The sequence below is a fragment of the Hypomesus transpacificus genome, chromosome 18 (genome assembly GCF_021917145.1).
Source record: "Hypomesus transpacificus isolate Combined female chromosome 18, fHypTra1, whole genome shotgun sequence".
Classification (NCBI taxonomy): Eukaryota; Metazoa; Chordata; class Actinopteri; order Osmeriformes; family Osmeridae; genus Hypomesus; species Hypomesus transpacificus.
The window spans coordinates 13,300,773-13,314,586 of NC_061077.1; the positions used below are offsets into that span (position 1 = coordinate 13,300,773).

Genomic DNA, 13,814 nt, shown 5'->3' on the forward strand with positions numbered 1-13,814 from the left:
TGCTATGACAATAAAGAAAAAGCAATAAGTAAAAGATATATACAGCCACAACCCTAAGAAGGGTATGAATGAGATGTACTTTTAGTACAGTTTTTCTCGATTGGTTACAGACATTTTCTGAATGCATACCTCATACTCTCAGAACTCTACTCACTAATCAAAAAAACATACACACAATGGGCAAAACCCCTCACTTATCCTGCAAAATTAAACTTTACATTCAAAACAATGTTATTTAATCTCAAAATGGTATTTTGTTTTCAAATGACACACACAAACCATCTTGTGAATAGACATTTATAAGAGCCATTTGAACACTGATGTGCTCAATGTAAAACACTATGATGAATGGAAAACACTTCTTATTCATTCATCCTCATGATTTAGGCCTTTTTTGTTCAATGTTACACTTACTACAGACAGTAAATACGTAAGTGTGTTGTAAAATATTTGAGAATATTGTTTTTATACTCAGAACACACAAATACACGGTAACAAATATATTTTATTTTTCCCACAAAAACAATGTACAAAGTGTACATCCCAACCAAAACAAAGTTGCACATATAATGGTCTACATACAAAACAACAGAAGAATTGACTGAATACTGACAGTTACATTCTTATAATTTTTCTTTGTATTTGCCGTAATGTTATGGCGTTATTTTCTAGGACCATGTTCATGATTTCAGTTTCCTGTTCAGGAGACAGACAACGTTCCCGACCACCTTGTGTTGGTAATCTTTCAGTTCTGCCAAACAAATAGTAAAATATGGTTGGTGCATGAGTACATGTTGTGGTCATTGTGTCTCAAGTACCAGTGTTTGTGTGTAAACAATTGAGAAAAACTGTAATCACATGTGCATTTCATTGCAGGCCTAATAACTAGAACAGTCTTTTTTTAATTTGGTATTTTGGCCACACCCAAGCACATCTATGACTGGAAACCTTTTTCTGTTTTGTTTGGGTCATTGCAGCACGCACAAATAATCTGCTTTTGGTCTGCTAGGTTTCGTTTCATAAACTATTCTGAAACTTCATGGACAGTTTTGTGTTGTTGTGTAACTATGAGGGACTTTATGTATTGAAATATGTGCAGTATGAAATATGTGCAGTATGAAATAAGGTACTTTAGTTTGACTCATTTACAGATTAACTTACCTATGGTTTGTGGAAGTTTCTGTGCAAGTCATCCTTTATGGCATCCATAGTCTATTTATCAGTCTCCTTCTTATAGTATATTCTGTTCTGATGCTGTGAAAAGTTCTTGGGCCCGAGATATAACACCTGGTAGAGGTTACAGTTGGTTTGAACATGTCTTTCAGTAGTGCCACACTTGTGTTCCAGTTAATTCGATACTGTACATCTAACCATAGAAGTGAGTTGTAGGAGGTTCTATTGACATCAGCATGGTTCTGACCTGCTGGTCTCTGGAGATTCGGATAGCTTCGGTTGGGTCCTTCTTCTTGTAAAAGCAGACATTTTTAATGGGGTTCTCCTTCATCCCATAGTCCATTGTGATGACCTGAGGCAATTTTACACGGGTAAAATCATAGGCTGAGTGATAAAGGACCCAGGTCCTCAGACCTAGAATACTTGAACATATATTCTTCCCATCTCAAGGTAATAAATGACATCCAACGTTATGTTAAGACTATATAACTTAATAAGTCAACATTCCACCAATAAAGACATGTAGAGCAGTATACGTTTTCAAATGTTTTTAAAAAGTCTGGACACTTATGCTGAGTACAAAGTCATTTGCATCCAGGTTCATGCGTCTCGCCACTTCACGTGCCCAGTCCTCGACCCGAAAAAAAAACTTCTTAGTTGCAAATACTTTTCCCAGGACTTAATTATCTTGTTTTCTTAATCTAGGGTTCTTATGCAAATGTAGACCCATATGAAATGTAATGTTTATTTAACAGGAAGGCTAGCAGAGCATATTGACAGTACACCTATTCATTTTCTCATGACCTGTTAGCTGTGTTAGAAACCCTTTTAACCCTTCTCAGATCACTGAGCTGTGTAGACATTATAGCACGTTGGGTCTGTTAATCCGACACATCATACAACACCTGTCCTCTATAAACACAATGACTAGTTACACACCTACATATCCAACACATGCAGCTGCCAAGCGGGGAATACATCCTGCTGTTTGTTTATGAGGTTGAAATGTAACCTCTATTAATACAAGTTGTCTGAGGTGAGGTTGTTATTCGTATCTAGAAACACCATGAGTCCTCGTTTAATGCTGGGTGCTCTGATCTGTAAGTATCTGGTCAGTCTTGGCAGCTCTTTAGAGAGCTGAAAGTCTAGTTTATATTCACATCATTAAGCTTTTCTGTGTTTGATGTTGTAGAATTGGATTATGGTTTGTGACTGTATTCACTGTTGGGTGAATTCTAAAGCTCCCTTTATGAAAAGGTAACGATAATGGCCGTGTTTTCCCAGATTCGTTAAGTAGCTCTTAACTTTCAGAGCTTCTTAGGGGCGTTCTAAGAACGCTCTAGAAAGCTCTTAGAACGCTCTAAAGCAGCTTGCACACTGCCCCGACAAACGCCGACCAACTCCAACCAACGCCAACTGTCGGATCAGTGTGCGCCGTCAGTCGGTGTTAATCGGTGTTAGTTGGTGTTGGTCGGATGGAGTGAGTTTGACATGCCCAGTCGGGTCTGGTGGAGTCGTGGAAAGTCTGACCAGTGTGCGCGGTTTTCCAACTACCTGCAACATTCTGAGAGTATATTCCCTTGACAACAAGCCCATATTCGCGTGCGCAACGTAACGCTAGTTAAATTGCACATGTCTTGATTCGATAGCGATTGCAGTGTACTTCGTAAAGTGTTCGGTAATAGACACAGTCCTGGTGATAACCAGGGGTAAGTGGGTGATAACGTTGATCTTGTAACACAATCTTCAACTAACCAAGGTAATTTCACATTGATTCATCCAGTACATGTCACACGGAGTAGTGGGGTAGGACCCAAACGCGGGAGTAGGCAAACAGTAACAAAACAAAGGTTTTATTTATCTTAACAGGACAACACAGGGTACTCACAGTAACAAGGACAAGACAAAGACTGGACACAAAACAGGAACCGAAATACACAGAACCCAGGTGGACACAATGAGACTAACAAGCACTAAAACCACTGAACGAGACACAGGTGAAGACAATGACGGACAGGGAAACACTGGGAGAGAAGGCAAAACCTTTTTTTTTTTGTCTGTACTCTTGATGTAGTAACACAAAAAAGTTTTTTCTTAGAATCGTTTTTTCTTTCTTAAAATGATGATTTGTGGTGGTCAAAAACAAGATACTTAATGAATAATTAGAATTTGTAATAATAAAATGACCACCACTCACCACCAGGGGAGGAGCTAGACTCTCAGTACAATGGGGGTGGAGCTTCATCGCTGGGCCCTCTGCTACCAAGTAATCTTAAAATTAAAACATAAAAAAACGGTAAAATGTCTGATGAATGCATTTTATAATGTGTTACTTATTGCGCAAAGTAAGCATTTTTTTGACAAGTATTTATTGACGAACAAAGAAAACTGTTTGCCAGGCAAGTAAAACATTTTCAACACCACAGACAACGACAGCTGATTGACAGCGATGGTGCAGAACAGGCCAAGTGCGCTCAATCGGACGATGAGAAGTACGATGTGAGAGGAGAACACGATGCTACCACACTTCTCCAACTATCTCGTTTTTTTTTTTTACTGCACCCGATTTATATCGATTTGTATATTAACTGTACTCCCTTCAAACATTTTGTAAAATTTTGGGAAAAAACTAAAAAGATATTTGAGAAAGAAGCAGACAGAAGGGTTGCATTATGCATTTGAGGGTTATACTGTCAAACTGACTGAAGAACGAAATAACAACATAAAACATTGAAGGTAGCGTGGCTCATTGGCTGGTCAATTCCCATGATGCAAGGCAATTCCCATGATGCAAGTAAATAAAGTTGTAATACAATTTGCTGATAAGTTTGCCGTTTGTTCGAAATACATTTATTTTTAATTTTTATGTGTGCTTAGAATATCGTTTTTGTTTCGTGGTAATTGCCACTGTTGTGCTGGTTTACCATTGTAACCATGACCTTTGAGATGTAGTAACATATATTTCAAATCAAATGTATTTGTATAGCCCTTTTTACATGCAAGCATGTCACAGAGGGCTTCACATATTCCCATAGAACTGCCCCTCAACCAACCTAAACCCTCAAGGAAGACAAGGAAAAACTCCCAACAGGAGAAAAATTGAAGAAACTTTGGGAGGAGCAATTCAGAGAGGGATCCCCTCCTCCAGAGACGGTTGGTGAGAGAGAGGAGCAGAACACAGGCTAAACACAGTCATACAGTGTCAATGGGTTTTGAAACACCAAAATCCATTGTTCAACTTTATAGATGTAGGACAGGACCAGGAGACTCGCTGTTGGCCGTCATGGAGACTGGTTTCCGGTTGACGACCAGTTCCAGCATTGGCCGACCAACGACCAGGCAGGTGCTGACAGCTCAAACCCCCCCACACCACAGGGGATGTGTGTGTGCTGGGGGCAGAGAGGGGGCAGAGAGGGGAGAGCAGGGATTAGAGAATGCCAGGAGCAGCAAACAGTTGCAGTCATAATAGAATGAGATCCCCACCTGTCAAGTGTGGACTAGTGCAGCAATTTAACAAAGTAAAAAGGGGTATTTTGCATATATATATATATCAGTAATAGCTTCGATCAGCTGGCAGTCTGCAGTGTTACTTGGCAAGGGTATCCGTTCCCGTCAAGTGACGCAAGATCAGCAGCGTTTGAGGGGCCCTTAATTGGCATGGGGCCCTGGTGCGGCCGCACCCACGCTATCTCTGCTACTGCCCACCATATCAGTTCACTACTGCGGTTCATTTCAATCCCCAAAATGAGTTGCTCCAAATGCTCAACTCCGGCGAGGCACAACACGATTGACTGCCAGTTCAGTGTGGCAGGAAAGGTACATATAGCCTCCTTTCTTGAGAGAAACTTTACTAGCGTAAAGAAGACATTCCAATACTGTGTTGAGAGGAGTGTTATGCAATGATTATGTTTTAGTATAAAAAAAATAGGTAAAGATGCTGTGCAAAATGGTATGTGGAAAACTCCATAGGCCTAAGTGAATAGCAATAGAAACAGAAAGATGAAATAGAGGCTGTCTAGGTGTGATGTTGAAATGAGAGAGTGGTGATGAAAATAAAAGAAAGAAAGGAATAAGATTGAGTAAAGGAAAACCACAATTTTCGTCTTTAAAGTCAGAATCCGCAGGTAGGCAAACGGTGGCACATCGTTTTCTACAAATTATTTTCATTTATATACTATAGACATTTTTATATTGGGCAGGATTCTAAGACACTGTTACCACCCATCCTTCAGTCTCTTTACTCTGTTGCCTTCTGGCAGGCGTTACTGCAGCATCCGGTCTCGCACATGCAGACTGGACAACAGTTTCTATCCAAGGGCCATCAGGCTTCTGAATGGACATTGATATGGACATTGTTTCACTTCATACTAGTCACCTTACACACTGTCACTTTCAGCTACTGGTTGCACTATCAGTAATATTGCACTATTGTACTTCACTGTACTTAACTTAGTTAAGAATAGGTTTATAGGGTTAGCAATAGGTTATTATGTGTATTGAGGGTTACTGTATTATTTATATTTATCTGTATATTTAGGAGGTTTACGTATTCAAGCTTAGCATAGATGTAATTTATGTTCTTATAATTTGTGTACTTATATGTTATGTTATGCCAGGTGCTTGCGTTGTCTTGTCTTAAGAATTTCAGTGCCCAGTCTGACCTTGTGTTGATCTGTGCATCTGACAATAAAAGCCTTGAACTTGAACTTGGCCGGACAACCAAAAACAACCAAAGCTTAACCCTCATATACCCTGCTTTACTCCAGCATATTTAACATTCAAGTCCTACATTGTATGTTAAATTGAATACAGACAAGAATAAACTACTGTAATAAACAACCATCAAAGCAAAATTGTAACTTTTAAACTTTATCTAGATATGTAATTTGTAAAGTAATCTGAAAAAAAGAATGATTGATTATTAGTGATTTTGCATGTATGTTTAAAACAAAAATCCAATCAAGTATATTGCACATTAATGTACACCTCGTCAGGCATTATCCCTTACTAAACCTACAGCCATTGTCTTTCAATATGAAAGTAGCCTCGATAGAGACCTTGGTCTCAGTATGACCCCCTGTCAAAACAATGTTAAAAATAATGTTGAATAAATGTAATTCAAATTTAGATTTTAATTTGCACACAATGTCAAATGAATGGTGTTTACATTGAACTAGAACACCAAAGCCTATACAGCCAGCACCTGATTTGGCTCATGCTATACTCGGGTCTTATAAGACACCCGGTAGAGCTAGTTTATGTCTAGGTGTAGGGAGCCATATAAAATAAACCGCAAACACCGAATTTTAAAGAATAGGCTAAATATGTTTATTTTACAGCAACACTCAAGAGAACAAGAGGAAAAAAAACGAACGGTGCCAAAGAAAAGTAGGTCTAATTTATCAAAAAAAAGCCCTAACCACGTAAACCAGAAACAGCCCTAAATAAAATACGTGTACCACTCGTTTTAACTTGATTTGTAACAGAGATGTTACAACATGACGACACTGTACCATGGGCAGCTACCTATCCCCTCGTCACTGGGTGATGAACCAAATGAACCAAAAATCACTATACCGGGTAAAGTAGAATAAAACAGCAACAAAGTATAGCCTACATGTACGAACAGAAGTATTTGGAAAACAGGAAGAAAAAAAACGAAAGTTTCCGGTCACGCAGAACAGACACGGTATGAGTAACGAGTCGACTCACGAACGGAAGACAGGTCAAGTCTGAAAGAGAGACAGACAGACATCACAAGGACATGCGCACTGTGACAATGATTGGGGTTTGACCAGCCAATCACAAAGGGACACTTGATTAAAGAATGAGAGGGGGAGAAACAAGAGGGAGACAAAACCATAACACACACAACAATAAGGACACATACAAGTACAGGTGTGTCCGTAACATCAGGGCATGGCGTGACAGTAGGAGCAAAATATTTGCTACCTTGGAGGGGCGGTTCTAGGGGGGGTGGGGGCAGTGTCCCTGTGACAACAAGCTTGGACCCCCTTGTGGCCCCCCTACATGTAGAGTCTTAGTAATTATAAACATGGCATTTTGCCCGTTAATGTGTGAAGAGATGAAGAAAACTATTTGACAACAATAATGTTTCATGTAACTGGCCCCTCTGACAGTACAAATGGCCCCAGCTTGGCCCCCCCAGTTGAAATGGTCTAGAAACTCTCCTGCTACCTTCCTGTCTTTGTTTCGGAGAAAAGGCTACATCTTTTTCAAGTAGATTTTCAAGACGATCTTTGGAGGTCAACAGAAGCAGATGGTGTTTTCCACGCTCCCGTGAAGGTCTGCTCGGATTCGGGCTTCGAGCATGGCAGTATCCGATCTCCTCTTCATATGTGGCATGACTAAGGCATGCCCCAGCTTTCTCAGGTAGATTCGGCAACGTCAGCCATGTTTTGGAAAGTTCCAATTTGGAAAGTTCCCCATCCAGATGATGATCAACATCCACTATGTTCGTAATGAGGCCTGGACTTTGACGTCGGTCCATCCGTATGATCTTCTGTTCTCCATGTTGAAAAGAAGAACCCATGCTCCAGCCATGCCTGGCCAGGGACAAGGGCAGGAAAACAATCTGTTTTAAATGTTTTTATGTGTTTTGACGTGTGTTTGCTGCCGCAGATATTGCCATTGACACATCAGTTGATGCACTCAAACGCTTATGCCAGTACTCGACTAATCCAAAAGGTTCGGAGCTGTACATTTCTAATTCCAGGTGAAAAGTTCCTACGGTTGAAACGTTGACTTGCAAGTTGGGGGTCATGGTGTTTCCCAGCTGGTCCCATGGTGTTGTTTAGAGTTGTTCAAACGTCTGTTATTATTCCACCACCACAATTGACGTTGGATGAATAAAAGTGTCGGATGATAATTATTCCTTCTTTTGTTTCAACTCTTTCAGGTGTTCAACGATCCCATACATGGGCTTGTGCCAATGCACCCTCTGCTGGTCCGCATCATTGACACACCTCAGTTCCAGAGGCTTCGCTACATCAAGCAGCTTGGAGGGGTCTGCTACGTCTATTCTGGGGCGTCCCACACCCGCTTTGAACACTCCATAGGGTAGGACATTCAAATGATTTGGTGATACTGGATGATTTAGGTCTTGTTTTGTGCTTACTGCTAACTGTGTGTGTGTATTGGTCTAGAGTGAGTCACCTGGCAGGGAGACTGGTCAAGGAGCTGAAAGAGCAGCAGCCAGAACTTGAAATCACTTGCAGAGACTTCCTCTGTGTGCAGATTGCTGGCCTCTGCCACGACCTGGGTGAGGAAAACACACACACTCAACCTTGTACACTCACTATGAACTGAACTGCAGAGTTCCATTTCAAGGTGTGGCAGAAAGTGGTGAAGATGATATGTTGTTTTCACTCACTCTCTTTCCCACTGGGTCATACAAGACTCTTTCTGACTTGAATACGTTTTGGGCTCACCTGTGAGGAAGCTCATGTTATTTCTCAAGATATATTTAAACCCCTTTCTTTCACACACAAATACAAATACACTCATGTTTTTCCATCTTGAGTTAACAATCTCTCTTTCTCTACCTCCAACATATATTTTTTTTACCAGGACATGGCCCTTTCTCCCATTTGTTTGATGGGATGTTTATCCCCAAAGTCATTGTTGGAAGTACATGGAAGGTAAAAACAGTTCTGTCTCCCTTTCTCCATCAAAACCCCCCAACTCAATATTCATTATAATACACGGGCAAACATTTATGGGAATGCACTGGCTTTATTTGTGTATCCTGTTGTTGCCAACTGAATAGGTTCTTAAAGCCAGTGATTCACAAATGTTTAATAATGACTGAAGCAATTGCAAATATCTGGTCTTCTATACAAATTGGTTTAATGATTTCTGCATGATTATTTTAGGGCAGATATATTTGCATTCACAACAACAAAATGTGACCCATTTCAAGTTAGGACAGGGATCCAGCCCCATAATGCTAAACTGTTCAGGTGCAGGAAACCATTCTGCTGTGGATTCTCTGTATTTTGGTTGTCATGGTGAAGAACTGAATAAAAAAATACATTTGTCTTACAAATCTATGTCAGCAAGATGTGTGTATGTGCATATGGGTTCCACTTCGTTCACCAGAATCTTCTTTTCTTCAGCATGAGGATGCGTCCGTCGCCATGTTTGACTACCTTGTCTCCAACAATACATTGGAGATGGAGCAGCATGGTCTGGTCCTGCCTGAAGACCTGGACTTCATCAAGGAACAAATTACTGGACCGATTGACAAAACCCCTGGGAAGGTATCAGTGACAGCAGTCAGTTTTGTTACAATAAATGTTGTCAAAAATAGGAACACTTTAATGAATATTATGATGATAATACAAGTCCTGTCCAAGCTGGTAAATATTTAGTGATTTTATGTGAAAAACTTTTATAAACGGGGGTGCCTGTCTCTTCTCCTACTACTCCCTTCTTCCCCTCTCAAACACAAGGTTCCTATCCAGGAATACATAGGCTTGTTAATTATACAAGTTAACATGAGCCAAAACATGGTTGAATGGCCCTTAATTGAATTGGATCAGATTGATCGCTTTAAATGTTTAACGCCTCTTTATGCATGATTGATATAACTTATTTTGACTTCTTATTTAATGGCTTTGCTTGATTTAGTGGGTAACTGGGTGAACACAATATTACATGATGATATGTTTTCAATGTCCTTGGCTGTTTTAGCTGTATAAAACAGGAAATATCAACATTTTACAAACATTTGTTTTGGATGATTCTGGGTATTCTGAAATCGAATTGAGTATTTTTACTCAGTCCTCCAATAATGAGTGGGGAAACAAAGGCAACCACAAGACAAGGAGACGCAACACATTTAGGACTATTATTATAATGTCATTTATCACCCAAACACACTCACAAATTCTCTTCCACACGCAAAAGAAAACAGCACATGTATCAAAAATTAATGGTCTCTTACTATTACATTCTGTAGCTCAGTTTGATTGTAGCTCTCTATGACAGTACGACAGTTGACAGGTCAACTTTCACAATTTTTGATTTTGTTTGCACTCCATATCATTGTGTCAATTAAATCAACCTAATACCTAGTTAGCTATGTTCTATTATGTAGACATAACTTTCATAAATGAGTGACCTTTAAATTGAACTATGAACACATCTATTGCTCACTTTATTCAAAGTAGAGTGAAACACAACATATGAAGAGGCAACAGATTTAAGGGAAATTAAACAAGTGTAGGCTATCAGCTGGCTATTTTGCTAGACACACTGTCAGCCTAATTTGCCCATAATCAGTCTTAAGACACCCCACAGAGGTCATTGAGCATTGTTTTCTGCTGTTTCCAGTGGCCTTACAAAGGCAGACCAGTGGAGAAGTCTTTCCTGTATGATATCATAGCCAATAAAAGAAACGGTGTTGATGTTGATAAATGGGACTACTTTGCCAGGTATGTCATGCTTTCAACCACTTGTTTGTCAAAGTCGTTCATAGGTCTTTGAAATGGCATTCCTAAACACGTTCTTATCAATTGTCTTCTTTCAAACACACAGGGACTCCTACTACCTAGGTCTTCAGAGTAACTTTGACCATGACCGCTTTATCAAATTTGCCCGAGTCTGTAAGGTGGATGGGAAGTCTCAAATCTGTACCAGAGACAAGGTGCTACTTGTAGCCAGGCTAACCCTTTATGTTCAAATAGGGTATGACTTGTACAGGTTCACTGTACTGATGTGTCTCTCTCTCAACAGGAAGTGGACAACCTGTATGACATGTTCCACACCAGATTCAGCCTCCACAGACGAGCCTACCAGCACAAAGTGGTAGAAGCCATTCAGCTCATGTGAGTATTGTGCTGCAGGGGCTCACATACAGCTTCATGTGGGAAGTCAAATTTATAAATAGAGGGTGGAGACCACCGTTCAATCAATTAATATTAATAGAGCATGTTTAAATACAACCATGATTGAACAAAGTGCTGTACAAGAAGTAAAATAAAAGTTCACTCTTAGATGTAATTGCTACATTGTGACACAAATGTTTTCTTGTCACCTTCAATTTGATTTGGAAACCATCTCAGGTGACTTATCTGTCCTTGCCATGTACAACCTAAAGATCTAAAACAAAAGGGCCCGGGAACTCCTCGGGGTCCCCCAGGAAGAACTGGTGGAAGTGGCCGGGGAGAGGGAAGTCTGGGCCTCCCTGATTAGGTTGCTGCCCCCGCGACCCGACTCCTGGACAAGCGGCAGATGATGGATGGATGGAAAACAAAAGGGTGCTATTCAGATTATCCCTTCTGAGGAAAGCCATTGCAGTTTTTATACTTTTTATATGTTGGGGTACCTATAAAAGGGGGTAGGGATGTGTCTCATCTTGGACCTACAAGCCCTAAACAGTCACTTGACTGATGATTGATCAATATTTATTGAATGTTGATGCACTTAGCCCCTGTTACATTATGTAACAGGCAACTGGTTTACCTTCGTTGACCTGAATGATTTTCTTATATACCCTCCACACAGGAGAATTCTAAGTTTCCCCTAATGTGGGATTTAGGAACATGGAGTGTGGGGCCAACCTTATTTGGGCGCACTTTAGCCAATCACGCACTGGCCTGTGAGAGACTAAAAGTGCTCCTCCAGAGAGTCATGGCGACTGTACAGTGCTAAAAATGCAACTCACAGATACCTTTATGATGGCAAATGATGTTGATCAAGCCTGGTGGGAAGTCACATGCAGTTCCGTTTCAGTGTCCTGTTTCAGCTGTGTTGACTTTCTCACAGGAATTATTGGATCACACCATAAAAGTGTATTTAGCAGTAACTATGTCTTGTCATGTTGACTTAAATGTTACAGTAGTGGCTCAACAAACACATGCCAGTTGGTTCATGAAGGGTGTGATCTGGGGTTCAGTCATAATCTAACATAATCAAAAGTTTGTACACCACACCATGTGCACCATGATAATGAACTTGGTCTTCACCTAAATTGTGTACATATTTCATCCATCCAGTGTATAATGGATTTGTAAAGCTGTAGCTAACCCAGAACAATCTATTCCATTGATTGAGTTTTTACCTTAATATGTTCAGTAATTTGTATCTTAAATTCTACAATATATGTATCAACCCCATTATGTTGACTGATATGAATAATTCGATACACTTAAAAAAAGTATTTCTTTGGTTCATTGTTAGTCTTTCAAGTGGACACAAACAGCCTTAAACAACGTTTTTTGAAAGATGGGCAAAGAACCTTTCTCTCAGTTCCCATTTCTATATTTTGTCCAGACTGTACATGGAGTCCAGGTTGTAATTGTAGTGTGAGTGTCTGCACTGGAGCCCAGACTGCTGCATGGCAGAGGACCAGAGGGACTTCCCTTTCAAAGGGAATCCCGTCAAGTCGCTGCTACACAGACATTGGACACATGGGATGTCAAAACTTGTTACAGTTGGTCAAATCTAGGCCAGTTATTAAAAGGACAAGCATATCCACATCAGTTCAGGACCGGGTTGGTCAGTAAAGGAACAACAGCAAGAGGCCTTAATTGTATTTTTCTAAAATATTAACAAGTATGTATAGACACCCTTCTCAATTACACTAAACAAGCACTTGCTATGGCCTACCATATAAATGCACAATTTCTAAAACTAAATGACTAATTATTATTATTTATAAGCGATTTTACTATGATTATGACCACGATTATGATTATTACTATTATTATTATTATTATTATTATGGGAAGGCCATAGCACTTGACCAGCTGAATAACTCCACAATAATAAAAACAAATCTAAAAATTAAATAAAAAAGTGTAATGCACACATAAAAACTACTTTAATGACCTGAGACCTTTATAATATTGCATATTTACAAAAACAATACCAAAGCCTGTTTAAGGAGAGCCTGCCCACTCCCTATTAAGCCCCATTGTACCGAATTTTGTTGCAGTTCCACCAGAGTTCCACTGGGAGTGATCGCGGTCGAGTGCAAAATGAATGGGAGTCTATGGAGCTAAACGTCTAAATTTGTCGCTTTCGCCTGATTGTCATTGATAAATCTCAGATTTGATTATAGTTTTTGCATGTTCAACATGGATTACAGGTCAAAAGTTGAATGAACGAGTACTTATGTCCTTTTGATTTCTTACAGGGTAAGTCGTTGTTGCCCATAACACGCTAGCATTCTGCTAACGAATGTTGATTGGTTAGTGAAGGACTGACTACGACCAGAGATCCCGCTTGATGGCATCCGAAGCAGAACCAGAATGTCAGAGCATTAGCAACATTAGCAACAACATTAGCAAGCCAAAACTCTTTCTAGTATGTGTATTGACAGGGAGAGCCTAACCTGTCAGCTGTGTTGTCGATGCCTCGAGAGTAAAGTGGAAGTAACCAGAGCTTGCCGTCAAGCAGTAGCTCTGGTCGTACGATGTGTATGACGTCAATGCCATTTTCAAAGGCTTTTTAGAACAGAAAGGCGACTTTAAAAAAATCTAACACCCAGTGGTGTGTATTTCTTTTGCCTTCCCTTTCGATTTCAGAATTCAAATTACTAGAAAAAAAATCATATCCTAAGAAAAGTGGATTTTGAGGGGTATAGCTCCATAGACCTCCATTCATTCTGCACT

At 40.0% G+C, this 13,814-nt stretch overlaps 1 protein-coding gene and 1 long non-coding RNA gene across 2 annotated transcripts; one reads left to right on the forward strand and one right to left on the reverse strand.

Annotated features, from left to right (window-relative positions):
• Positions 1–548: 548 nt before the first annotated feature.
• On the reverse strand, positions 549–1,519 carry LOC124480290. Its single transcript, XR_006957535.1, has 3 exons — positions 1,421–1,519; positions 1,162–1,287; positions 549–751 (listed from the first exon to the last, which is right to left on the reverse strand). It is a non-coding gene; the product is annotated as an uncharacterized LOC124480290 (long non-coding RNA).
• Positions 1,520–4,916: 3,397 nt separating this feature from the next.
• On the forward strand, positions 4,917–12,954 carry LOC124480288 (deoxynucleoside triphosphate triphosphohydrolase SAMHD1-like). The gene is made up of 9 exons (XM_047039431.1): positions 4,917–4,989; positions 8,093–8,253; positions 8,340–8,455; positions 8,764–8,834; positions 9,312–9,455; positions 10,531–10,631; positions 10,735–10,843; positions 10,933–11,024; positions 11,297–12,954. The coding sequence occupies exons 1-9, from the start codon at positions 4,918–4,920 to the stop codon at positions 11,385–11,387; spliced, it is 957 nt and encodes a 318-aa protein (XP_046895387.1). The 5' UTR covers position 4,917; the 3' UTR covers positions 11,388–12,954.
• Positions 12,955–13,814: the final 860 nt, after the last annotated feature.

What these genes read in the sequence shown, in the direction of transcription:
- LOC124480288 (XM_047039431.1), top strand. Translation starts at nt 4,918, where the DNA reads ATGAGTTGCTCCAAATGCTCAACTCCGGCGAGGCACAACACGATTGAC. An exon ending in CGCTTTGAACACTCCATAGG is followed by an intron (nt 8,254 to 8,339) that starts GTAGGACATTCA and finishes GTATTGGTCTAG; the next exon opens with AGTGAGTCACCTGGCAGGGA. An exon ending in TTGTTGGAAGTACATGGAAG is followed by an intron (nt 8,835 to 9,311) that starts GTAAAAACAGTT and finishes TCTTTTCTTCAG; the next exon opens with CATGAGGATGCGTCCGTCGC.